The sequence below is a fragment of the Platalea leucorodia genome (genome assembly GCF_965183815.1).
Source record: "Platalea leucorodia genome assembly, chromosome: 1".
Lineage (NCBI taxonomy): Eukaryota > Metazoa > Chordata > Aves > Pelecaniformes > Threskiornithidae > Platalea > Platalea leucorodia.
In genome coordinates, this window is record NC_138823.1 from 145,224,272 (window position 1) to 145,250,592 (window position 26,321).

The window sequence follows — 26,321 nt, forward strand, 5'->3', positions numbered from 1 at the left end:
ACAGAAAAGCCTGTGCTGTCAGAGACAGATGGAAGGTTATTTTGGGCCTCACAATAACTGTGGGGATTCTCTAGAAGTCATACTGCTTACATCAGGAAGTCTGTAGAGCTTCATTGTTCTTTGTAGAGTCATGTTTCTACTCAAATGTGAAAATTTCACCTCCACCAATTTTCTGGGATTCAGTGATCGATGCCAATACCTGGAAATAAAATTAATAATGAGATTAAATAGTATTTTAAGTATCAGCTTCACTTGCATCCATTTCCTTGCTTTCTCACATTGTTCCTTCTCCTCTCCAAATTTGTTTCTAAGCAAGCCTGTACTATGTCTGTAAGAAGCTTGACCAACAAAAGATAAAGAAAAGCTATATCCAAGCAATAGCTTTTAAACAGGCCTGCTACCATCATACTTTGAATCTAAGCAAATGCTTTTTATTACACAATGAGTAATCACAGGGCTAAACGTTTCAGTACTTGCTATAGCCCTCACAATCTCACATGGTAACATTTATTTTCTTGTACAGACAAGACCCTCTGCTCATGTCTAAGTAGTTTGTTGAAGGAGATCTCCTCTTCCTAGGAGATCATTGTGCAACAGAACATCTCGAGATACTCTAGCACACCATGGCTTTTTTTTTCCCTCCATCCTTCGTTACAGAGACTTACAGGATCTTTGGTGTTGATAGGTGGAAAACCCATTTCAAATCAAAAAGTACCCTATCCTCCAGAAGGATAGACAGCTGAACTAATACTGCTAGAACTGAACTTTTCCCAGTAGAAATAAAGTCCATTCCAAGCAAACGAAATTATATTTGATTACATACAACTCTTCTCACGTGATAGTTTTCCCATCTTTACCAAATGCCGATGAAGTCCTTTCTCCAGGAAAGACGAAAGTATTTCAAAAAAGCAAATCATACAATTCCCAGAAATGCTCTGCCATCTTTGGCAAGCAACCAGATCAACAGGGAAGTGTCCCAGCAGGGAAACAGGCCACATGAAAAACACAGGTATACAATGTTGTCATTGCTAGCATGGCTTCCACCAGAAGGTCAACAGAAACATCTATTAGTCTATTTAAGGTACGATAAACAACCCCAAAATTAGATTTTAGTCTGAGAAGCTGTTTTATCCAAGGCACTGGGAGGGAGGGAAGAGGGAGAAGAAAAAAAAAAAAAAGAAACCAAGAAAAACCACCCTGACAAACACTCAGACCTTCAGGTTAGTCACAACATTTAATTTCTTTGAATTTTATGCTTTTATTGTTTCTAGCCAATTACATAAAATGTTCTTTAAAATGACTGCTATAGGAACTGATATTATTATGAACATCACCTAGGTTACCTGCAAGTGGCCACAGGTTTGGGGAGTACCACTCCAGCAGTGTAAACAGCTTGAAAAATTCCTTCCAGGTTTACTCTTCTGGTTATTTCCCGAATCAGTACAGGTGCTACCCGTTTAGATCTCAGTTTCTTATGGACACACAGAAAATTGATTTCTACCATTTTCTTCACACTAAAAGGACATTAAATAGTGGAAAAGTTAGAGTTGCACATTGCACATTTTCATTTGCATAACTGTAGTCTTCCATGTTGTGACAGAAGAATCTGAGGTAAAAATAAATCGGCCTGTGACAAAGTACATCAGCAACAAATACTAATCTATGAGATTGCAACTGCAATGGCAAATTGTGCAATATGCAAGCTGTGTCTAAGTTATTTGCAACACTCTTATTTCAGAGCTCTATCAAGACTTAAGCAATTGCCTTACTTCAAGATGCAGAATGGCATCCAAGCACATGCTATGCGGTATCATAATACTGTATGACTGTCAGTGTACGAAGACCTGGCCAAGGAAGTCCCACTGACTGACTATCCTTTAAATACTTTTCAGTAGGGTCAGGAAATTCTATGTCATTATCTGTATCATCTATCAATAAGCAAATTCCTTAAACATGTATTACTGGTTTTCATCGTAAGGAGCCCACAAGCTTTTCGGGGGGGGGGAGAACCGGGAGGGGTGGGAAGAGGGGGAGAGAAAAAAAAAAAAAGCTGTGCTACATACACAGGATTTTTCTGACTCTTTACGGTCAGTGAGCCTCCTTCTCTCTTTTTAAGTTCTCTATGGCAATGGATACCAGTTTAAGATTTGTTTCATGGTGTTATTCTTTTACTAACATAAAAGTAATGGTGCATTTTACCTGTCATAAATACGAATATTTGCAGGGATGGCACTTATGAATCCTACCAGTTTTTTGTTTGAAGACACTCTAACCCCACAGTGCCATTGGGGTAACCAGCCCGGAGGACGCAGCGCCCTAGAATTGATGACAGAAATAATTACAAATTACTGCCTAAGAAGATGTAATAAAAACACCCTTCTTTGCACTCCAGCCAGAGCAGAATGTGGAACTTGCTACTCACCACAGAAGAAATTCAGGTGAATAATCAAACCTAAACATATTATCATCATCTTCTACATAATTCTCATTTAACAGTGTGTATAACTCCTTCAGCTGAAAACACACACAAAAAAATCCAAAGATTTATTCACATGCATCAATCAGAATAAAATTCAATGATTTTAGATACATATAAAAATTCTTTTACTTACAACTTCAGCATTGCTAAGATCCAATGTGTCCCACATAAAACCTTGTGGCAAAGAATATGGCTCTAGGCGGACATTGTCCTTATCTGGTTCAATTGCACCATGTGAAGTTATAACTTCATCTTTTGAGGGAGAAGGTTAAAAAAAAAAAAAAAAAAAAAAGAACAGTTACATTGCTAGCTTTCCTGATAGTTCTCAAAACTGCATTTAACTCACATCATGTATTTTCTCATAATTCTGTGATAGGAACATGAAGCTTTTAAAAAATGCTGAAAAAAAATCAGTATTATTAGCTTATACTACTGCCCATTCTCACAGATCGCATTCAGATTAATGATTGTCTCATCAGAATATTTATAGATACGCACAGAACTACGCTACCTCAACTGATACCCAGTATTTCATAACACAGGACAGCAATTTATCAGCACATGCACAGTATTTAGCCAGCCACGAGATCCATGGTCTCATGATGAGAAACATGTTGTACTCACAGCTAACAAGCTATGGCTTGGATCCTGTTTACCACTGACTTGAACAGACCTGAACTCAACAGGATTACTCAGGAGCAGTGGCATGGCAAAGCCAGGGCATTTAAGGGATGGTGGTGAAATGTGGAACTTCTTCCTAAAATCCTACATGAAAGCCTGCTTCTTCTCCTCTCTTGCTTTACAACTCCAGTCCCTCAGTATATAGCTATGAACAGAAGCTGTTTCTCTTCAATGGAGCAGCACCTGCCAAATCATAGAATCGTTTAGGTTGGAAAAGACCTCTAAGATCATCTGAGTCCAACCATTAACCTCGCAATGACAATTCCACCACTAAACCATGTCCCTAAGCACCACATCCACACATCTTTTAAATACCTCCAGGGATGGGGACTCAACCACTTCCCTGGGCAGCCTCTTCCAATGCTTGACAACCCTTTCAGTAAAGAAATTCTTCCTAATATCCAACTAAACTTCCCTGGTGCAACTTGAGGCTGTTTCCTCTCGTCCTATCACTTGTTACTTGGCAGAAGAGACCAACCCCCCACCTCGCTCCAACCTCCTTTCAGGCAGCTGTAGAGAGCAATAAGGTCTCCCCTCAGCCTCCTCTTCTCCAGACTTAACAACCCCAGTTCCTTCAGCCGCTCCTCATAAGACTTGTGCTCTAGACCCTTCACCAACTTCGTTGCCCTTCTTTGGATCCACTCCAGCACCTCGATGTCTTCCTTGCAGTGAGGGGCCCAAAACTGAACACAGTATTCAAGGTGCAGCCTCACCTGTGCTGAGTACAAAGGGACAATCACTTCCCTAGTCCTGCTGGCCACGCTATTTCTGATACAAGCCATGATGCTGTTAGCCTTCTTGGCCACCTGGGCACACTGCTGGCTCATGTTCAGCCGGCTGTCAACCAACACCCCCAGGTCCTTTTCCACCAGGCAGCTTTCCAGCCACTCCTCCCCCAGCCTGTAGTGTTGCATGGGGTTGTTGTGACCCAAGTGCAGGACCTGGCACTGACCCTTCTTGAACCTCATACAATTGGCCTTGGCCCATTGATCCAGCCTGTCCAGGTCCCTCTGTAGGGCCTTCCTACCCTCCAGCAGATCGACACTCCTACCCAACTTGGTGTCATCTGCAAATTTACTGAGGGTGCACTCCATCCCCTTGTCCAGATCATTGGTAAAGACATTAAACAGAACTGGCCCCAATACTGAGCCCTGGGGAACACCACTTGTGACTGGCCGCCAACTGGATTTAACTCCATTCACCACAACTCTTCGGGCCCGGCCATCCAGCCAGTTCTTTACCCAGCAAAGAATACTCCCATCCAAGCCATGAGCAGCCAGTTTCTCCAGGAGAATGCTGTGGGAAACGGTGTCAAAGGCTTTACTAAAGTCCAGGTAGACAACATCCACAGCCTTTCCCTCATCCACTAAGCGGGTCACCTTGTCATAGAAGGAGATCAGGTCAGTCAAGCGGGACCTGCCTTTCATAAAACCATGCTGACTGGGCCCCATCCCCTGGTTGTCCCGTACATGCTGTGTGATGGCACTCAGGATGATCTGCTCCATAACCTTCCCCAGCACCAAGGTCAGGCTGACAGTCCTGCAGTTCCCCAGATGCTCCTTCCGGCCCTTCTTGTAGATGGGCACCACATTTTCTAACCTCCAGTTGACTGGGACCTCCCTGGCTAGCCAGGACTGCTGATAAATGATGGAAAGTGGCTTGGTGAGCACTTCTGCCAGCTCCCTCAGTACCCTTGGGTGGATCCCATCCGGCCCCATAGACTTGCGTGTGTCTAAGCGGTGTAGTAGGTCACTAACCATTTCCCCTTGGATTATGGGGGCTTCATTCTGCTCCCTGTCCCTGTCTTCCACCTCAGGGGGCTGGGTACCCCAAGAACAACTGGCCTGACTATTAAAGACTGAGGCAAAGAAGGCATTAAATACCTCAGCCTTTTCCTCATCCTTTGTCACTATGTTTCCCCCCACATCCAATAAAGGGTGGAGATTCTCCTTAGCCCTTCTTTTGTTGCTAATTTATTTATAGAAACACTTTTTATTGTCTTTTATGGCAGCAGCCAGATTAAGTTCTAGTTGGGCTTTGGCCCTTCTAATTTTCTCTCTGCATAACTTCACGACATCCTTGTAGTCCTCCTGAGTTGCCTGCCCCTTCTTCTAAAGGTTGCAAACTCTCCTTTTTTTCCTGAGCTTCAGCCAAAGCTCTCTGTTCAGCCAGGCCGGTCTTCTTCCCCACCAGCTCGTCTTTTCACACATGGGGATGGGCTGCTCCTGTGCCTGTAAGATTTCCTTCATGAAGAATGTCCAGCCTTCCTGGACTCCTTTGCCCTTCAGGACTGCCTCCCAAGGGACTCTGTCAACCAGGCTCCTAAACAGGACAAAGCTGCCCTCCAGAAGTCCAAGGTAGCAGTTCTGCTCACCCCCCTCCTTACTTCTCCAAGAATCTAAAACTTTATCATTTCATGATCGCTATGCCCAAGACAGCCTCCAACCATCACATCACCATCACGAGTCCTTCTCTGTTCACAAACAACAGGTCCAGCAGGGCACATTCCCTAGTTGGCTCCCTCACCAGCTGTGTCAGGAAGTTATCTTCCATGCACTCCAGGAACCTCCTAGACTGTTTCCTCTCTGCTGTGTTGTATTTCCAGCAGACACCTGGTAAGTTGAAGTCTCCCACGAGAACAAAGGCTAGTGATCGTGAGACTTCTCCCAGCTGCTTATAGACTATTTCGTCTGCCTTTTCATCCTGGTTGGGTGGTCTATAACAGACTCCCACCATGATATCTGCCTTGCTGGCCTTCCCCCTGATTCTCACCCATAAATGCTTAACCCTATCATCACCATCATCAAGCTCTAGATAGTCAGATGTTCCTTTGTGATATGAAGTTTTCCGAAATGATGCGTGATCCTGACAAATAGTTATGGCCTGCCATCCAGTTTGGAAGGTCATCATTACCGGCATCTTTATACAAACTCTGGAAAGTATCAACAGCCTAAATGTTACTGCCACTACACGGCAGACTTGGCCTAACTAAAGGACCCATTGCTAACAACCTTAACTAGAATGCAGAAGGATTCTGAAGTTAATTTAATCCAAAGATCCCTACAGCTATTTCTTGAATCAACTGATCTTTTGTTCCCCACCTAAATGTATCCAGCATATCAAATAGTGAAGAATTCCCAGTATGTTCATTCAGTAGATAAAGAAAAAGCTTAAAAAAAATATCAGTGGGATCAAGAAGCAATTCCTAAACACTGTTGAACAAAACCTCTGCCAGCCAAATTCAACGAGGCATATTTCTACTGCACAACACTAACAAATCATTTTTAGAGTCAATGTATTGGTCCTTCTAGGCTGGCAAGTGACAGACTCTCATCTCTATAGAAGTGCTGTAAGATATATTGACTAACCTGAACTGAACTCCTGGAACTGCTATGCAGACACCTGAACTAGCTCTGAAAAAGCTTTATTACGGCAAGACTATTTTTTGATTTACACATCAACTTCTTTCAACTAGGCTCTTCCTCCACCTAGGCAGGATTACTGTGACAATTACTACCATTAGTTTACAGAGGTATCTGGATAGAGTTTGTATGGAGAAGAGCCAGGGCAGGCCAGTTCAATTAAGTGGAAAATATTGCATCCAGGGACTCTGCTCTCGACTTCTCTATGCAAGCAAGTCAGGGAGAAATGAGATCACTGTGGATTAAGCTATAGAAATGGATTAATGTGAAATGCTGCCCTGTGGAGAGAGAGAGCAGAGTGCTCCTGTGCTTTAGACTCTACCTTATTTCTGCTTATTCTACACCAGTCTCCAATGCCACAGAGAGAAACGCGCAGAACAGCACAATGACAGCTATTGCACTGAGGCTGCTTTACTTGTGGGGTCCCGCAGTTTCATTGGCACTGAAGAGCTACAACTGCTTAACTTGAAGGTAACGAAGGGGGAAGAAGGTTTAGAAAGCAATTCAGAAAAAGCAAGAGAGTCAGCAACTATCTTCTCCAACACAGATTAAGATTTACCAACTGCGTTATCAGAGACCAGATCAGTATAAAAAGTAATCTGCCAAATGACTGACAAAATTAAAGGCAAGGAGAGGTCACCTCACCATCTCACTTGGTACCAAGAACAGAGAATGGACTCTGAGAAAGCATATCTTCAAGGTAGCGTATGTCACGGAGGAAGCACGTGAACACACAGCAGTAAAAGTGTTCATGCATGAGAGAAGCACCATTATCCCCTTAAAGCTGCATGTAAACAGTGTAACCTACAGCAGGAGAGTAATCATCTCTGTAACAGCAAATCTATCTATTGAAAAGAAAAAATTAAGGGAAAATAAATAAATAAATAAATAAATAAAACCAAAGTTTATTCTTTGTCACCACTTAACAGTTCTTATTTTTCCTCAAGTGGAAAAGACTTCCACGTTCTGTTGTTCAAGAGTTCAGACCTAAAATATACAAAGGAATACCATTTCAATAGCATTTCCCATTTTTATAGAGAGCATCAGAATGAGATTTATTAACACCATATTTTGTTGCGTATGATTTGGCGGGCGGCAGGCACCTTCCTGGAGAATTTCAAGAATTCCACATAAACTACACAAAAGATTAAGGATCTCTACTGCACACAGTCCAACTTCATACCCATTTTAGAGAACATGGCACACATTCTTCTAGTGGTCAGTAAGACAGATCTTATGCCCAGATCCAGTTAAACTTACTAAGTTTAGGTACAGGTTGCGTATCCCAAAACTGGTATTTACGTTTGGTAGCCTCATCAATATTCTTTGCTGGGCCTTGGCATGCAGAGAGCAGCTCCATCGCTCTCTGGATGTCTTGAAGCTTCTGCATTGGAATGGCTGGATTCTGCACAGAGACAAAGGGAAGAGGAAGCTTACCGAGTATGTTTACTTTGAACAAGTTGTACAAACATGTTCATTTATTTTGCTGTATTGTATTCTTTCATGTACTCTTCTTATCATGGTTAGTTTAGATATAACCTTCGGAGGCAGAAGGGTGGAAAATTAGGTGGGCAACAGACAAGCAACTTCACAAAAATACTTGAAAGTTTTGAGCAGTGCTTGCATTTAACCATGAAACTTCAGTGTTTTTAACACAAATACTGCAGCATTAAGGCAGGATACCAGTATCACAATAAAAAGCTTCTTGTATTCCCTGGCCCTGCCCCCAGTAAAATACAATAAAACAGCAAAAAGCAGATCAGCTTAGATATGTAACAATCTAAAGATACCATTGGTACATACAGAGATGTTTGAAGTTGTACTTTATACACACAGTATAAAAGAATATTTAAATTCACTATGGTTCAGTATTTCAGGTACACTGTATTGCTACAAATATCCACTTTTTAACCTTAGTTATATTGTATCTGCTTTCTATTAGCTTGCAATTATTATAGTAGGAACCTTTCTGCATTGTATCATATGTAGGAGTTAACTATCCTGCCACTAACACCAACTGTGCCAACACTCACAGCTAAAGATAACTTTTAACTGATAAAAGCAGACAGACATAAAATAAAATTTCCACTTAAAAGTTGAAAAATCTTTATAGAAAAGTTATTTGAAAAGCATAAAAACTAAGGTTAAGCATTTCTAAACTGAGCTCTTAAACCCTCATTTTTGATCACTCTGAGTAAGTGTAACTGGAATGAGAATTTTACCTGCATAGGAAAGTACAGAGGAATGATGGCAACAGACTTCTAAATCTAAAGGGATTTTTCTCTCTCTCTTTTTTAATCTGTATATTTGTTTTGTTTTGTAATCTCCCAAGTGATAAGTCTGTTCTGAGGCATACTAACAGCATGCTTGTGCTCAGGTTTTCCCAGACTGCCGTGCAATAAATACATTTGAAGAAATAGTCTCAAATGCATTGGAAAATTTTAAGCAATTCTGCATGGAGATTTCAAGTCAGATCTTTTTTTTACTGAATATCAATGGATCACTATTTCTGTATTTCACTTTCTTCCCAGGATTCATGTGTTGAAAAACCACCATAAATTACATGTAATAAGGATGTAAAGCTTCATTTGGATAGGCATCTGCCTCTAGTATCCTCAGTCACAGAAGGAGTAAAACTCCCTGCCTGTAGCTCAAGCAGGCCATCATTTTCTATTTATAATAAAAACCTGTACTCTCTAAACATTATACAATTTCTTTCATTAATTTAAGTATTGCGAAATTTTACCTGTGAGCATGGTTTAAACACCTGTCATCTGAGTAGTTGTCAATTAACATATTTACACACTTCAGAGCAACTCTATTGCAGCATAAAAAAAACCTACCCTATTTCTAGATCCAGATTACAGTGACATAAGTTACTTTTCTCAGCTAAAAATCAATTTGTCTATTACACACTGGCCTGATACAAATACTTCTAATGCCACTAGATAAATTCTGAAATCTTATCAGTACATTATGAAATCATACATAAATATTGACATACCGTAATTTATTTTGTATGTTTATTTTAAGTCTCTAATGTTTTTTTTACACAAAGAAGAAGAAAAAACAGAAAATCTAAACCAAAGATATTAGGTTCTAAAAAGATCTTACTATCATATGTAAAGTAAAAAGTTCATGTTCTGCTGCTAAATATAACATGGCTAGGGACATCAGAAGGAATCTCCTTTCAAAATGTTCAGAGATCAGCCTGGCTAAGAAGTTTACTTTCAACCCTTTTTGTTTTCCTTTAATGGAAAGCAAGAAAAACCTACAGAGAACTTCACATAAATTAGAAAGAAGAGTGATTTTGTTTAATTTCAGTTTAGGGGAACTATCTCCTCACAGCACAAGACGGCACTGTTGTGCAACAGGGCTGAGAGATGCAATGCTTTTTTTGCCTCAGTTTTGGTGACAAGATCTGACCTCAGACCTTTGATGTCCCTGAGCCTTGTAGCACAGTCTGGGAGACTCCCATTAACCACAGCAGGAGAGAAAGTTAGGGACCACTTAGCAAACTAATCATGCATGGGCCCATAAGAAGAGACCAGATGCATCCGAGGGTGCTGAGGGAGCTGGCTGATGTTACTGCAACAAGCATCTATCAAGTTTAAAAGGTTATAGCAGTTAGTGGAGGTTTCTTATGACTGGAAAAAGGGAAATGTCACACCCATCTTCAAGAAGGCAAGGGGAAGGATTTTAAGAACTGAAGGGTCAATACTGTTTAACGATCTGGATGTGACAAAGAGTGCTTTCTCTGCAAGTTCATAGATGATACCCAGTTCGGAAGAATGGTTGATATGCTGGACCGCAGAGCTGCTATTCAAAGCCACTTTGATAGGCTCGAAACAGAAACTTCATGAAGTTTAACAAAGGCAAATGCAAAGTCCTGCATCTGGGACAGAAAAAGCCCACACAATGGCAGAGGCCAGCATTGACTGGCCAGGAAGCAGCTTTGCAGAAAAGAACTTGGAGGTCTCAGTGGGCAGAGAGCTGAACATGAGCCAGCAGTTTGCTGGCCAGCAAAGGAGGACAGCTGCATACTGGGTTGTACCAGTAAGACTGGCCAGCAAGTCTTCCCCTTTATCTGGCACCCCCGAGATCACATCTCACAGTTTTGCGTTCCCCATTACAAGGAAAACATTGACATAGTGAAGCGAGTTCAATGGAGGGCCACCAAGATGACTGGGGAGCTGAAGCACATGACATACAAGGAGAAGATGAGAGACCTTGATTTGCTCAGCCTTAAGAAGAAAAGGTTAAGGGAGCAGGAGAAATCTTACTGCTGCCTAATGGGAGCACATAAAGAAAACTGAGCCAAGTCTTTTCAGAGGAGTCCAACGATAGGACAAGAAACAACGGACGCAAGTTGCAAACCAGCAAAATCCATTTAGACATAAGGAATTATTATTTTTTTAACCACAACCATAGTCAAATACTGGAATAGGTTGCCCACAGAGGTTGTGGAGTCTCCATCCTAGGAAACCAAACAACCTGACCTAGGCCTGAGCAACCTGATCTAGTTGGATCTGTTCTAAGCAGGAAGTTGGTCAAAAGACCTCCAGAGGTCCCTTCCAATCTAAGTTATTCTGTGACTATGTTGTGTAGGCCATTGGTGACTGCAATAATGACTGATAATATTGCAGATCTGGCAAGCTTCATTTGTGTCAGTGTGGACAGTCTACATCATTGAGACTTGAAATGGGGAGATATCAAAGTCTTGCAAGATGTGCAGTGAAGTGTCCTAAAGGTCATCGTAAGCATACAATGCTAACAAGCATTTATTGCTGTGGTTACACTCATGCCAGTGTTCAAAAAGTCCAATATCACGAATAAGAGAGGGAGAAGCCAAGGATACTCACTGTTCTGTTTTTCTCATCTCCAGACTGGTACCCCTGTTTACAAACTCACCTGATCTCAAAATCTTTTTTCAAAATTATTTTCAATGAGTTCAAGAAGTCCCACCGAGTACTACTTGATGATTCTGCGTATATTCTCTTAGAGGTAAGGTGTACAATGTCACTTTCCTCTGAAATATTTTGTAAACCTTTTTTCAACCAAGAGCAAGCAAATGCTAAAAGCCTTTTTTCTATAGTATATTTCACGTAGCATGAGGAATACAAAATCTAAATATAACTTGAGTAGCAGAGAAAATAAATACACTTCTCCACACTGATCCAGACCAGCAGTTTACAATGCTTTCAAAAATATTTAAAACAGCAAAGTTGTCCAAGACAGAGAAACTCATCTACTTATCAGTGTGTACACCTGGAATACAGCAGAGAAGGTGAAAAAAAACAGCCAACGCTGATGCATTTACAACTAGAGAAAAGTAGAAGCCGTAGAAGAATAGTAAAATGGTTTAGCTGCCTAGAGCTTGAGAGAATGACTTAAATAAGAGCTTTTCTTTTATGCCAATAAGAGAAAATTTTGTAACATTGCTAACAAACTGGCTAAACTTCTTGTGACAGTAAAATAATCACGAAGCGTGACACACTAAGTACACAACTTAGAACAAGGATAGGCTTCCACATTTGCAAAACGCATCACACTAGAGAAATGGTGTGCAAGACTGCAAGGTGCTGAGGACTAAAATCTTGCACATGAAAACAGAAAAGTGAAGCAGCTTCCTTTTAATGCAATTAGATGCAACATATGGAATAATACGTTTGGTCAGCAGGGAACCAAGGAACATCCAGGATACCGCAGCAATGAACTATGTTTTTGTTAACATTAAAATTGACCTCACTCCCGTTGTAAAGGAGTTTGAGGTTACTTGGTTATCGCTTGCAAACAGTCTTCTTGTATTAGCAATTCACACCACATGCTTTATAGAAACACAGTATCAAAACATCTGGTGAGATCAGAAAGTACTTAAGATCTCTCTACATATTTTAAAGTGTCCCCTGTGCCAAATGTGCCCATTCAAAGCAACGGGGGTGACACAGAGAGGATCTAAAGGGACAACAAAAAAATCTATCCGTATGTTAATATGGCAGAACACAACTTTTTTTTTTTTCCCTAAAATTAGTTGGTAGCCCCAATATACTCGATAAATCTTACGGGATGAATAGTACTACTTGTACAACGGTGTAAGTTTCTCCACATTAATCTGATAAAGCAAATATAACTACTTCAACATGCTAAATGGTCCATAAACTTTCTTATCATCATGTTATAAACTTCAGTTCTCATGCTCAGATTTCTCTTGAGATAAAAGCTGTATGTTAAAAAGCCACCCCATCATATTATTCACCATTCATTTAGAACATGGTAGTCAAAAGCACATAGACGATGCTATTTCATCACAAAGCCCACAAAGATTGTACATCCCCTCACGTAATTTTGCATTCTTATTTACAGCAGAGGCCTTTCAGATGGCAAAAAGTTTCTTCAGTCTGTATCTCCATGGTAGAGATTACCGTATTTTATTTTTAACTGCTTGTTTGCCCAAATGAGACTCTGGTTAGCACAGCAGGTACACTTTCCCTCCTACTGCTGATGCTCGCCATGAGAGCGCATTATGGTGTACAACTTACTGAAACAGCGCTAAGCCAAGTTAGATAGTGGCTAAACTAAAGGCAATTCATCAAACACAAGATCTATTTAAAAGCATTACCACTGCAGATTAAGATTCCCTGCGATGAAGCTGTCACTAGCCTGAATTCTAACTGCTGGAAAAGAAAGACAAAACACCTCCTCCTCTGCTTTTCTCACAGTACACCACAGTGGTGGTGACGATGACTCTCCAGCTAACTTCATACAGTCTGCAAACACCAGGTCTTACCTTGCTTCTGTCTCTATTCAGGACAGTAACCATTTGCTTAAGTCTGACGTGTTAAGGCAGAACTACCAACTCGCTTTTACAAAAAGCAACACACAAATTAAAATTAAATTAGAAAGCAAGCACAAATTAAAACAAAACCAGGCTCTCACTTTTGAAGGCTGTTGAATTTTAATCTCCTGGGAGTCAGACGCAGAATCTGATTTGGTGCCTCCAGAATTTGGTTTCTCCTTTTTTCTCTTCTGCTTCTTTTTCTTCTTCTTCGCTCCCAAATCCCCTCCAGGACTTCTGCCAGAGATTCAGAAAATGTGCAATGAGAAAAATCAATACCACCGAGCTTAAGATTAAAAAAAGAAAAAAAAAGTTAAATATGGAAAAACCAGCATTTTAATATGAAAAATCTAACAGCAGTCTGAATGTGAAGAAAAGGCAGGGGAAAGGAAGGAAGGGGGGAACGGAGAGCATTGGTGAAAACTTGCTGCAAGTGCTTTCTAATTTGTTTTATACTCAGACCCCAGCACAACCAGGCGTTTTGACACACTAGTGTCATATTGTGACATTACACAACAGCAAATGCTCTTCTCCAGACTATTACCCGGCACAAGCTTGAAATGACCAAATTCAACATAGGTCTGAGGAACTCAGGAAAGTGCAGGAACTGAGGAAAGTAACCTCCTTGGAAATTCAGTAACTCTATTAGTGGCCCGATATTTTCTCCCCTTCATGCTAAACCATCAGGCATATCTGAATTTGAGAAGAATCCAAGCAAAAACATTGTGTTTTCAGGGAATTTTGTTTCTAACTTAAGTAGTGATGAAAGTCTTGCTGCAATCTCAGTAAGAAACAACACAAAACTAACCAAATATTTGTGCTTTAAAACAATAAGTACAAGGGCGTCAACTTTCATTAAAAAAAAAAAAAAAAGTGTACATTGCACTTGCAGATTCTGACACATTTTGGCTATTGATAATACAACTCCTTTCTTCTTAAAGGAGATTCTAATTTGACAAATAATCAAGATATAGAATCAAAATTGGATTAGAATTTGCAAAGTGTGGGAGGTGTTGGCAGCTCTCAGACGGAAGGCAAATAAGGAGGCAATGAGTCAGTTAACACCGAATCCTCTTCAAGAGGTTATTCTCCCAGCAAAGCCATACATACATAATGGAGCTCAAGACAGATATTGAGGTTTGGGGGGCTTGGGTGTTTTTCACTGGAAAAGAAAAAAGTCAATGCAATAAACAATTGTTTATTTTAATTCTGCAGGGAAAAAAATCAGGTATGATGCTGGCAAACCAAAAGAAAGAGAACTCAGAAGAACATAACTAAAGTTATTAAGACCAACACATTTGCAAGGGCCATGTCATTCACTGTAACATGCTCACTTTCAAGATTACGATGCCCAGTCTTAGCATCTATACCTTGTCACAGCTGAAGTCGGCACGAAAACACCCAAACGTCCAATTGGAAAGTCAAAAGCCTACAATTCATCAAACATGCAACTAAACGAAGACTCATTTTTGTGAGATCATTACTGTTCTCTGGAACAGCCTGCAGTGAAAGATCAACCCAAGTCCTTAACATTCACAGTTACAGTGGGTTAAGTTATGCTCCCAGAAAGAAGGGAGAGAGTTATAAAAGCAGCACCCTCTGGGATCGGACCAAGCAGTTACTCAGCGGACAGCAGTGTAGCTGACCAAACACTCTCCTCACACAGGAGAGAAAAGAGAATTTGTAGTATTTACCAGAAGTCTGCAGAAACAAAAGATGAAGTTGTATAAGTGAGGCAGGGAGAAAATTTTCTGTTGCAGAATGAAGATACTGCCTGATCACCTAGACAATTCTGTTAACAATTTCTATACCCTCAATTTAAAATAATCAAATTTAAATCTATTTGAAGGTCTGTATACCAAGCTGACATTTTGTACAGAATTTAAACACAGAACAGACCCAGAGGCCTGGCACAAGGTTATAAGTGTGAGAGAGTAAAAAATCAAACATGTACAAGACCTAGGACTTCACCACCTCTGGCAAAACTGGGATAAAACTACTGGGGAAAGTGATTTCACCTTTGCTAAGATTCGTTTAATGAGGTACTCTTCCTCTTTCTTGAACTGTCCACAAACTTTCGCCTTTTCCTCTAACCTCTCACACACAGCAAACAATGATGCCACCGTGTCCTTGAGCTGACTCCCAAGGGCTTTTGCGGTGAACATCAGCCTGCTAGGAGTTTCAGCAAACACCCTTCTCGAACGGGCGCGCTCAGCAGGCACCGAGCCCCGAGTCACACAGGTGCAGCTCGCTCGTCGTCTTGCCTTTCAGCAGGAGCTGGCCCCAATTACATCACAGGGGAAATCCGCACACTGGGATTACCTGAGGGTCAATGTTTTCTTTAGTTTGGTAAAATGATGAACGACTGTACTCAAGAAGAAGTTTGGCAGCTATGGAGAAAAAGCAGCTTTGCCAAACTTGACTAATGTTATCCCCAGTTAAACTGTACTTTTACCAGGATAATGTTAGTTTGTTCTTTGACCAGCTCAAGGTCTTTTTGATATAGAAATGCACATTTTTTTAGCTGGGAAAGAGGGAAGACAGGACTAAATTACTGTAAAATATATATGGTGTTTAGAACTACTGATTTTTTTAAAATCTTCTGAAATCCCAGTCCTCGGCTTATGACCTTCAGGTTTAGAGCTTTCACACTGCCTCTTGCAAAATAAATACTGATATTTTTGTCTGACAGGTTATGCAGGCACCATTCAGAGCAGTTATTTATGCACAGTCTCCTGCTTGGGTCAGTCTTTTTTTACTGGTACAGTCCACAGAACGTAAAAAGAGGATTTAAAGAGAGATCCAGTTGTCCTTCAACTATTTAGGCATGCCTGCAACCCAGAGATTTGGCAGCAGGCATCACGCAGAAACTTCTGCTGAGTAAACAGGTTTGTCCAACACAAGTTACAACCAGAGATACCAAGCAAATTAGGGCAAAAGCAAAACCAAAACATCTCAGGATTTTTTGTCCTTCTCATACTCTGCCTTGAAAAGAACCAAAAGGCTCTAAAACTGGGAGTGAGAATGGCTGGGAAGGGAAGAACTTTGTTGCTCAACTTGTAGTAATTACGACAGAACAAAGGATATGCAAAGGTAACAAGATTAAAAGCAAAGACTCCTATTGAAAGCTTTCCTCTTAATTAAACATTCTTGTGTGCTGACTAAGATCTGAGTTCTCCTTTGTCTGGTCAGATATACTTATATGATGATACCATGAAACGTATCTCACTCTTAACTTTGGGGGGCGGGGGGGGTTGCGGGAAAGCTTCCCACTTCTATGAAAGCTGACCTTTAAGCGTGAAATCTCTTTTGCTAACTACCCTGCCACCGCTGAAGTGGCACAACTTGGAGCGCAGGCCCCACACGGGCAGCAGGATGCAGCTCAGGTTGATGCTACCTCTAGCCATCAGGTCAGGAAACACAACCTTTACACGCATCAGATCAACACATCTGCCCCAGTCCAGCCCACCACATAGACCACAGCTGGTTATACTTAGACAAACATTCAAGGTTAGACTTGGGGAAGATTTTTACTGCGTCAGTCTAGTAGAGACACGCTTACACCAGGAGCACTTTACTGACAGGAGGGTGAGCCTACACACTGAGACTGAGGTGTACCTAAGCGCAGACGTGGTCTAAGATATTTTTAACTGCATCCACGATGACGGTTTTGTCAGTCTGATGAATAAGAAGGAAGTGAGGACAGCACAAAAGTGACGTGCAAATCAAAATTCAGCTGAGGCAAAAGAAGAGTCAAAAGACCTTGTTCTGCCCCCAAAAGACTTAACCTTGCCACAGAAACAGGCTGTGGATATGACTCTCAGACAGTCACTTAGGCCCACAGTTTTATGATTTTGTCTGCAAGTTACAAATGCAAGCCCATGATCCCACCCACATACCTTTCCACTTATGTACACACATCTGGTGTTTTGCATAAATGTGAAAAAAAAAAGACCGTTGCTTCTCCCTGCATGTGTTGTGTTGTTTTTTGTTTTTTAATTGAAAAATGGGGATACTTACTGCATTTGGGGAGAAGTGTGGCAAAGGCAGAGAAATTTACTTTGTGGAGCTCTGAGCAGAAGTATGAAAAGCTGAGATGGAAGAAGCAGAAGGAGCGTGATGGTTACTCTGCTCAGGTGGTCAAACTGTTTCGGCTCCCTTGGTTTTGATTTGAGATAATCTTTCCCACTGAATATTTGTCAGTGTTATTTTAATTGCCTTTTTGGACACTAAATTCTGCTTTAGCAGAAACAGCTTTTTGTAATATCAACATCTGTTTTAAATTACATGGAATGGTAATTTTAAGTTAGCAATTTCTCAAATTTAAAACCAAACATGCACTTCAGACGTTTATTTTTAAACTGCAAAGGCCTAGGCCTGTGTGGGGTTTTTGTCTTCACAGTATTTTTCTCTCTTTGTGAGTAAGTGAGGTTGCAAAACTACATTTCTGAAGATGTTATATAGATCTTTTTGATCACAAAAATCAGATCTCACGTATATGGGCAAGACTCCAAAAAATTTCCAAGTTTATACTAGGGCTGTCCTTGGTTCATAAAGAAAATGGAGGCTTAGATGCAAAGAGCTTTCCCATTGCTGTATTAGACTACCACCACTTCAAGAGAATAAGAAGGGCCTGACCAGAAGGGCTTAAGTCCTTCAAATTCCACTTAGTAACAAACTATCATTACTAACAACCTCTCTGGATGAAGGATTTAATTTGCACACATTTCAGTACTTGGAAATGCAAATTTTTTGAGCATGAAAACCTAGTAGCAATGCCTTAAAACCTAACCCAACAGATATTCCTCAAAGCTCTGCATGTTTCCTCTGCCTCCCCCTTCAAGTCTGTAAGGCTGTACTCCAAGACGTAAATCTTACCTGCTAAAACTGAGCACTGCCTCCAGTACCTTGAATATATATATATTTTTTTAAATCTAAAAGTAGCGCTGGTTATAAAGTTGTCATTTAACAATAATCAAAGGGATATACTACTGAAACATTCAAAGTAAATCATTTGTGAGGGTTGGGGGGAGTTGTTTAAAGGTCATACTTTTTCCTCATCTGTTTACTAAGTGTTCTGTGCCCAAAGCCTTTCTGCCATTGAGCATAAGGAGCTATTTAGAATGAACTGAGAGACCATACAAAGCTAGGCTCAGCAGGGTGGATTCAGGTGCAATAAATACATTTTTTGTCTACACACACACCAACAAAGCTATTTTGTAAACAACACTTCATTATGGAACAGAACAAGTACAGCATAATGCATCTAGCAGGAGCAAGCTGCAGACACAGAACAGGAGAACAGCCATGAGTCACACAACATACATAATCCTGCATCTAAAAAACAGGAGCAGAAACGGAGGACAAAGACATTTGCACAGTTGAGAACTATAAAATGGTATTTTCTGTGCTCAAGCATATAAAAAAGTAGCAAATTTAAAAAAAAAATATCAAAGTCATACGTATATATACAAACCATGTTTTCTGTGGTCAGTATTACAAGGATCTATTTTCAAATGTAAAGAAACAGCTTGAAAGCAACTTCATTTACAAAGCAATCCTACTAGAGACTGACACGCAACACATACTCTACCTCCTTCTAAAAAGGTGAGGGTTAAAGCAGCATGAGATTAAATACCCATCGGCAGCAACGGAGACCATTCAGAATTTAGCAAGTCAGTTGACACAGACGTAGTCTCAAGGAGTAAGACTGCTCATAAATTGCTTAGGTATATAAAACCTAATCTAAAAGCTCAAAGCAAACTTTAAAGCTATCTCAAAAATTAATATACTATGATAGGGAGAAAATGGAATAATTAGGCTCCTATTACCATGGATTAATCTCCCAGATCAAGAGTAGATCTTTGTGTTTGCTGTAAGGTAATATTTTTCTTATCATTTGATGGAATTTGTTTGCATACTTCAGCCTGCAGACAAATAGTAAAAAACAAGATTCTCAAAGATTACAAGAAAACAAAGTGATTCAAAAGTCAATTTTAGACTTCATACATCACAAACATGATAGAAAACTGATATTAATACTTAGATGCTCCTTCTACTGGTACGATCTACCACTAATTTAATTAAACTTCATATTACTTGGAAGCATTCACTTTCTTATTCAAAGATGAATAAAGCAGCTTCTTTGAAATACTCATTAAAATACATTCAGAATATTCAACAAAAACAAGTTTTGGGGATAACATCGTACAGCCCGCAGCCACAGCAGTTGTCCCTCAGAGCTCAGCGAGACCCAAGTCGGAGCAGAGGAGCACGCTGTGATTCAGAACACACCAAAGTGCAATTCTTTGTTCCCCGGCTGCTTCTTACACTCGCTGTCACAGCGTAGCCGCAAGCCTAGCTACACTGCAGAGCGCAGCTACAGCCCGGTCACACACACAAACAGAAGAGGAAAGCGGAGCAGGAATACGGTACGAATGAATTCTAGACAGGCATCACCCAGCTATCAAACAGTCTTGCCTGCCACGTCAGGTTGGGTCCTACAAAGAGCAATAAATAATCATTCTCTGCTCTTAGAGGCATTACTTTTACATATTTGGGAATCATCAACTGTGGCATATTTAAGCAAACAAACGTAACAAAAGCCCCAAGACAACTAAGCACTATTTTGTCCCGTTTTAATATCCCAGATTTAAGATTCCTAAAATTATTTTTGACACAACTATACTGACAGAGCAGCAAGCATCGAAGTTTTCCCCTTTCCTGCCTTTTAGACAAGTCAGTCCTCCTAAGTCTCTTAGATTTCTCTTGCCACATTTAAGATGCAGAGCTGCTTGTTGCCAAGCAGATCCTAGGGGCAGGAGACGACAAACAGCGTACATCCTCAAACATCAATCACCTACAGAAATGCTCTCAACCAGATGAATCAGAAATTCATGAGGAAGATGTTTGTGTAGCAGTGTACAGACTAACCTATTTCTATTTTAGGTTACTCCAGCCACTCCTAGTTGCGACAACAAAGCATCTTCTCTGCAATCACATTTTCTAACCCCTCAAAGAAGCAAAGAAATAGATTTAAATGAAGTCGATTTTTAAAACACATTCCTCCCACTTCCCTGCCCCAAAAGCCCGCAGCTGCAGAGCAAGCCAGACCCACGGCACCTTGTGCCCCGAGACGGAGCCACGCTGCAGGCAGCCGGAGAGCGGCCGGGTGCAAGGGGCAGCAGTTGTGCTGGCTGCCTCTCCCGTCAGCTCCCCAAGCAACTGGAGACAGCGCCTGATCTGCAGCGTGGGAAGATTTAAGACGCAAGATTAGCGGAGAAGGAACTACAACCAGAACAACAGCGCTGGCTCCGGCTAATGCCTGGGTAAAACGCGCGCTCTACTCTCCACAGCGTGCGGGTTTAGAAGTGGTATTTCCTTCTGGACAACGGGCTGAGGAGGACAAGACGTTGAGGAGGAGCGTCTGCAGGACAGACTGGCACAGACGGAGCCCGGACAGGTCCCGGGCCGGGGAGGGGAGCGTGTGAGGGGCCGGGGCCGCTCCGTCCGAACCAACCGAAACAAGTAAGGCAGCCGGCGGGCATTTCCCCGGAGCGCCCTCACCCGCGACGGGGGGCTTCCTAGCGGCCAACCCACCCAAGAAAAGCCCCCAAATCCTGGAAGAGCGCAGACAACGAAACAGGATTCACCCTCCCTTTTAAGGCCCGCTTTGAAGGCCGGTATCCGGCCGGGAAGCGCCAGCCCCGCCGCCCCGCTCACCTCAGGCCGGGGACCCGGCCCCCCGCCTCTCCCTTCGGCGAAGGCCGCCCCCGGAGGAGCGAGCGGAGCCGAGCCGGGCGGCACGGCGCGGCGGCGGGGTCCTCCCACGCCCGCAGGCCGCCAGCTGCGGCGGAAGGCAGCCGCGGAGGAAGGCGCGGGGCGCCGCCGGCGGGGCCCCCTCGGCGGCGGGCGGCACACGCGCAGGCGCCGCGGAGGAGCGCCGGGCCGGGCCGGGCCGGGCCGGGCCGGGCCGCGCCGCGCCGTGCAGGCCGCCCGCCGGCTGACAGGAGCGCGCCTCGCACGCCCCCCCGCCCGCCCCGCCGCGGGGCCCGCTCCGGGCGGCGCGGGGAGCCCGGCCCGGCCCGGCCCGCACAGCGGCGGCAGCTCCAGCCCTACAGCTGCCGCGGCGGCAGACGCGGGAGCTGCCTCCCCGAGCTGTGCCCGCCCGCCTGGCCCGCAGCGCGCCCCTACCCCTTGGCGTGCTCGGCCTCCTCCTCATTGTCGCCGTCTATGCCGCAGGTGTCCTGGTCATCCAGCTCCAGGCTCTGCTGGCTGGCCGCAGACTCGCTGTCCTCCGCCATCACGGGGGAAGGAGGGAGGGGAGGGGGCGGGGGAGCCTATGAAAGGAACCGGGGCGCACGGGCAGATGCAGTCCGGAGGAGCTCCCTCTAGCTGCTGTCCTCCCCGTGCTGGCGGAGGAGGCGGAGGCCGCCGGGGCTGCCCGGCCGCTCCCCGCTGGGGACCGGGGCGGGGCTGTGCCGCGCCGCGGGGGGCCCGGCCCGGCCCGGCCCGGCCCCTCACACCCAGGCGGCGCCGCCCCCGCGCCCGGCCGCAGTCCGGCGCCCTCGTAGCCGACATCAAACCCGAGCCCCCTGCCTTCCCCGGGCCTCAGGTCCCCGCAGCGGGGCGGCGCGGCCCCCGCAGCCAGGGCGCTGCCCTCCGCCGCCGGGGGAGGCCCGAGGCGCAGGCCCCGCGGTGGCCGGCCCCGGGCCGTGGGGTCGGGGCTTGCAGGCAGGCGGGTCCCGCTCGGTGGGGCGGCAGCTGCCGGGCCGCAGCAGGGCGGGAGCGCCTGCTGCAGCTCCCGATGCTTCCTTCTCGCACCATCAATACTTCGACGCCCAGGTTGCCGCTCGTAGGCGCTGCCGAGGCCGCCGTGGCAGTCCCCCGCCACCGGCTCTCGCAGCACTTGGGCTTTTCCCGAAGCCTTTTGTATTTCTACAAGCTCCATGCTAGAAAAACTGGAGTCGAATGGGAATGATTTGAACCCAGGAAAACAAATAAAGAGAAACTTGTATTAATTATTTGAACTCTCGTGATTTCCAGGGTTGATAGATCAAGATTTCTGGATGGGAGTCAGAATTTCTGAGTGCTTGGTTTGGCAGTGCTGCCAAACAAACATTAAAACACAAGAATAGAATGCATCAGTTGTAATTTCTCCTCACCCCTACTGCCCTCTTGAAAGTCATTTACTGTGAGGACGATATTGCTTCCTCCAATTTTAATTTAAGGTGGTGATTTGGATTACTTTATCCTATTTTTGATTTAAGGTGGTGTAATGTTTTGCTCTATCAGATATTGCAGGTTAACATGGCTAGTAAAAGATCTCACTGGCCAGGCAGAAGACAGCTAGATGTCCCTCCAGCTGTGCCCTCACAGTCAAACTCTGAGCCTGCGTGTATTGAGCACCAGCCCTGGGCCACTCTGTGTCCCGCTGCACTTGGTCCTTTACAACATGTGAGTTGTCACAGGAACTTGTAATTCACACGCTTAAGATTTTTGAAGAGCCAAAGGCAGACAATGTAATGATAAAAAAATCAAAGGCCCAGGTCACTCTGTCAGCTGTACTTTGTCTATAACAATTCTCTTAAACTACCTCCCAACTTCTCTTGGTCTAACCAAGTAGTTGTTAGTTTTGTCATATAGAAAGTGCTGCCCTCATGCAATCAAATAATTACTGAATATTTGTTCCCTGCCACAGGTGGACTTGTGGAAGCCTTCCTGCTTTGTTGTGAAAGGACAGAAGGAAAGGCAATTCTGAATATGTAATGGAGTATGGGTTTATCAATCAGCTGTATGATCTATCATGGTACACTCTGATGTCTCATGACCACATTCAAACCTTCGGTGACTGCAATGTATGCTGGACTTCCATCACCTGACAGGTATTTTCTGTCTTGACAGTTTTGAAATACTAGCTGCGGTGACTGGAAAATTCAAGGGTACTAAATCAATAAGGCTAGAAAATATTCAACCAGCACATTCCAAATAAAATAAACTGTGACATAGCACACGTATCTTTAAAAACAGCAGTTGTTCCTGCTAAATTGTTAAGGTGGTGTTGATCTTCCACAAATGAGTAAAGGGAGAGAGAAAAAAATTCTAGACAGGTGGCGTACCCTCAACTACTGCAAAACTGATGGAGTCTGTAATTAACACTTGGCCCAGTATGACCTGCCAATGTCAAGCTGTCGCTGTAGTTCAGAGGGGAAATGTGCCTACCATGTTACCACAGTTTGAAATGACCTTTAGAATTAAACCTTCAGTCAGTCGTAATGTACAGGAGAGAAAGGAAATCTCAAAACAAAGGCACAATACCCAATAGTTTTCAATAACAAAAAACAATTGTGAATAGCTGCCCGATAGCCTGGAGAGAAGTTAATCCAGTGATTACTAATGATTTTTTTCCCCTCATAATAATGTGTAGGAGAAAGTGAAGAACAGTATGTCAATGACTAAACAGCTATATTGAATCACTGTGTTGAAGAAACTGTGCGTTTAACCATCTTCTGTCCTTTACTACAATTTTCCTCACTTCATTAAGACAAATGGAGTATAGGAAGCCTGCATCCTCACTCTTCTTGCAGTTCACAGTGACGATAAAAGAGGCAATGTGAATCTCTCCCAGCAAGCTACCACTTGCTGTCCGCTGCTAGAAGGTCTCCCTGGAAGGGGGATCAGGAGGAACAAAGCTGCAGAATGGCTGCTATTCTAGACTTCGTAGCATGAGTGAAGAGTATCCTTATGGATATTACAGTTTATCTCCTGAGAGGCACAACTCCAGATTATACTCCAGATTTGACTGTTACAAGGCCAAATGACAACACTGAATTGTGCTTTGCATTTTATGAATATGCGACTTTTGCTTATACCACAAGTAGAGAAGTCGACCAGAAGCAAGAGGTATGCATCTGTCCTGCACTGCGGATTTCTGATGTAGCTTCACATTTCTGAAGTTGCCAGACAGATTCCTAGAGTGTTTAAATTCACTCTACAGACACTGCTCAACACTTGCACTACTTGATAGATGTTGGCTGTCACATGTATAGATGTCTTCCCAAAATAGAGCAGCAAGGTGAAAAAATGTACCCCTGAATTTCAGGACCCCACATGCTCAACCACAGTGAGTGGCTGGAGTATGTACCGTTGGGACAGTAAGCAGCACAGATGGCACCTCATGCGCCCAAACAGGCTGTCTGTGGGCATCTGTACTTCCAAGGTCTCTGTTGTCGCAGGTGGGTATGGCCGGGAACTTCCCAAACTGCTGCATACAAGTGATGCAGATACAACCCACACACTTGTGCCAGTCTAAGCAGACCATCAAAAGCTATCAATCAATCAGAAATGTTTCATTTTAAACTTTACCAGGTGAAGAGCCTGTGTTTGTGAAGGTGTGAATTTACTGGTTTTAATTGATTAAAAAGACCTCTTCCTAGATGTACTGAGAAAAGCCTTTTATTTTATGAAGATTAAAAAGAAGAAAGCACAGTCCTTTTACCCAAAAGCTAAAAAATGTAAGGGAAAATAGACTTCCTATGCAGGAGGTACACTTAATACTAAACAGCATATCATGAAATCAATTAAAATAATTACAGCATTTGATGAATTACTCATTGGTTGGTTGGTTATTTTCATAGGTCTCTTTAGAGCTTTAGTAGTGAGTCTAGCTTTGCTGCTAAATGTAGCCAAAATATCCAGTTGCTTATGGCAACAAATTGGAAGAAAGGAAGAGAGAAAGGTCAATAAACCGCTACAGATGTAGCTCTGCCTAGCTGCTCCCACCACTGTCAGCCACTGAGGAACAGACCAGTGTATAGGGGACCCTCTACACCACCACAAATCCCAGCTTTCTGGATCTTTCCCCATCCTGCTTCTTTTTCCAGGTTCTGTCTCTCTGCTTTCTGTAACAGATACAGTTGTGGGCCTGTCGTGGCCACACAAAATTAACCTGTGCCTACAATTCTCAGAGGCTTTGAGCCAGCTTGAATGTAAGTATATGAGTATAGGCCCAGATCCACAAATGGACTTTGGTGTTGCCACATTTAACTTTTTCCTGGTTGACTCCCACAGCAAAATCCAGGACTCAAAATGAAGCCCTACAAACACTCAAATACGTTGGGCGTTTCAGTGGCCGACATGAGTCCAAAAGAACACTAGGCTACCGAGGGAGGCGCCATCGAAGCTTGGCGGTAAGAAATACTGAGGATTGGGAAGCCTTCGCACCCGCGTCTGTATGGGGATTTGCCAGATCTCGCCTGTTGGATTAACCATCAAGTGAGACTGTCCAGTATGTGGTCAGGGTCGTGCCCTTCTCTTTGCTCTTCTGCAGCTGAATAAAGCCAGCCAGTCACAGATACGATTTCCCTCAAGCAGCCAGGCATAGTCCAGACTTGTTTACCTGCCTAGTGATACATATTAATTACATCCCAGTGAGCAAGCGATAATACAGCATTCAGACTATTGGCACCACCTGATTAGTCTATGTGTTCTGAGTATTAAACACGGCAGAAGAAGTGTGCCTGAAATTTTCATGCAGCCGTAGGACTGCTCCTACCTTTACACATCACATTGAAATATTCATGGCATTTATACTTTAAAATGTGTTTGATATTGCAAGTAATAATAATAAATTACTTGCTGTGAGCTTTTTGTAATCTTGTAAATTGGAAGCAAAACTGATCCATTTTGAAAATTAGCTAATAGTTTAGTGTTTTCTCTATTTTCCTAAAAAGTATTTAAAAAAAAAGTTATGGAGCAGACGAGTATGTTTAGACTTTGCTTCATAGAAGTGCCTACTAGTACTACCACACAATGATTTTTTTTATTGGCTGCTCTTTATGCTGAGAACTTGAATACTGACGCCTTCAATCCTGAATGAGACGCAAGGGTAAGAGAATGCAGATTC

At 43.1% G+C, this 26,321-nt stretch overlaps 1 protein-coding gene across 1 annotated transcript in view; it reads right to left on the bottom strand.

Moving 5' to 3' along the window:
* The window catches only part of NMT2 (N-myristoyltransferase 2), a 33,588-nt gene extending 11,770 nt beyond the window's left edge, over positions 1-21,818 (bottom strand). Inside the window, exons 1-8 of the mRNA XM_082304299.1 lie at positions 21,611-21,818; positions 13,519-13,654; positions 7,843-7,987; positions 2,613-2,731; positions 2,423-2,514; positions 2,200-2,316; positions 1,344-1,514; positions 91-199 (exon numbers count right to left, since the gene is read on the bottom strand). Of these exons, the coding sequence (XP_082160425.1) occupies positions 91-199; positions 1,344-1,514; positions 2,200-2,316; positions 2,423-2,514; positions 2,613-2,731; positions 7,843-7,987; positions 13,519-13,654; positions 21,611-21,720 (999 nt within the window). The 5' untranslated portion in view covers positions 21,721-21,818. The remainder of the gene's footprint in view (positions 1-90; positions 200-1,343; positions 1,515-2,199; positions 2,317-2,422; positions 2,515-2,612; positions 2,732-7,842; positions 7,988-13,518; positions 13,655-21,610) is intronic.
* Positions 21,819-26,321: the final 4,503 nt, after the last annotated feature.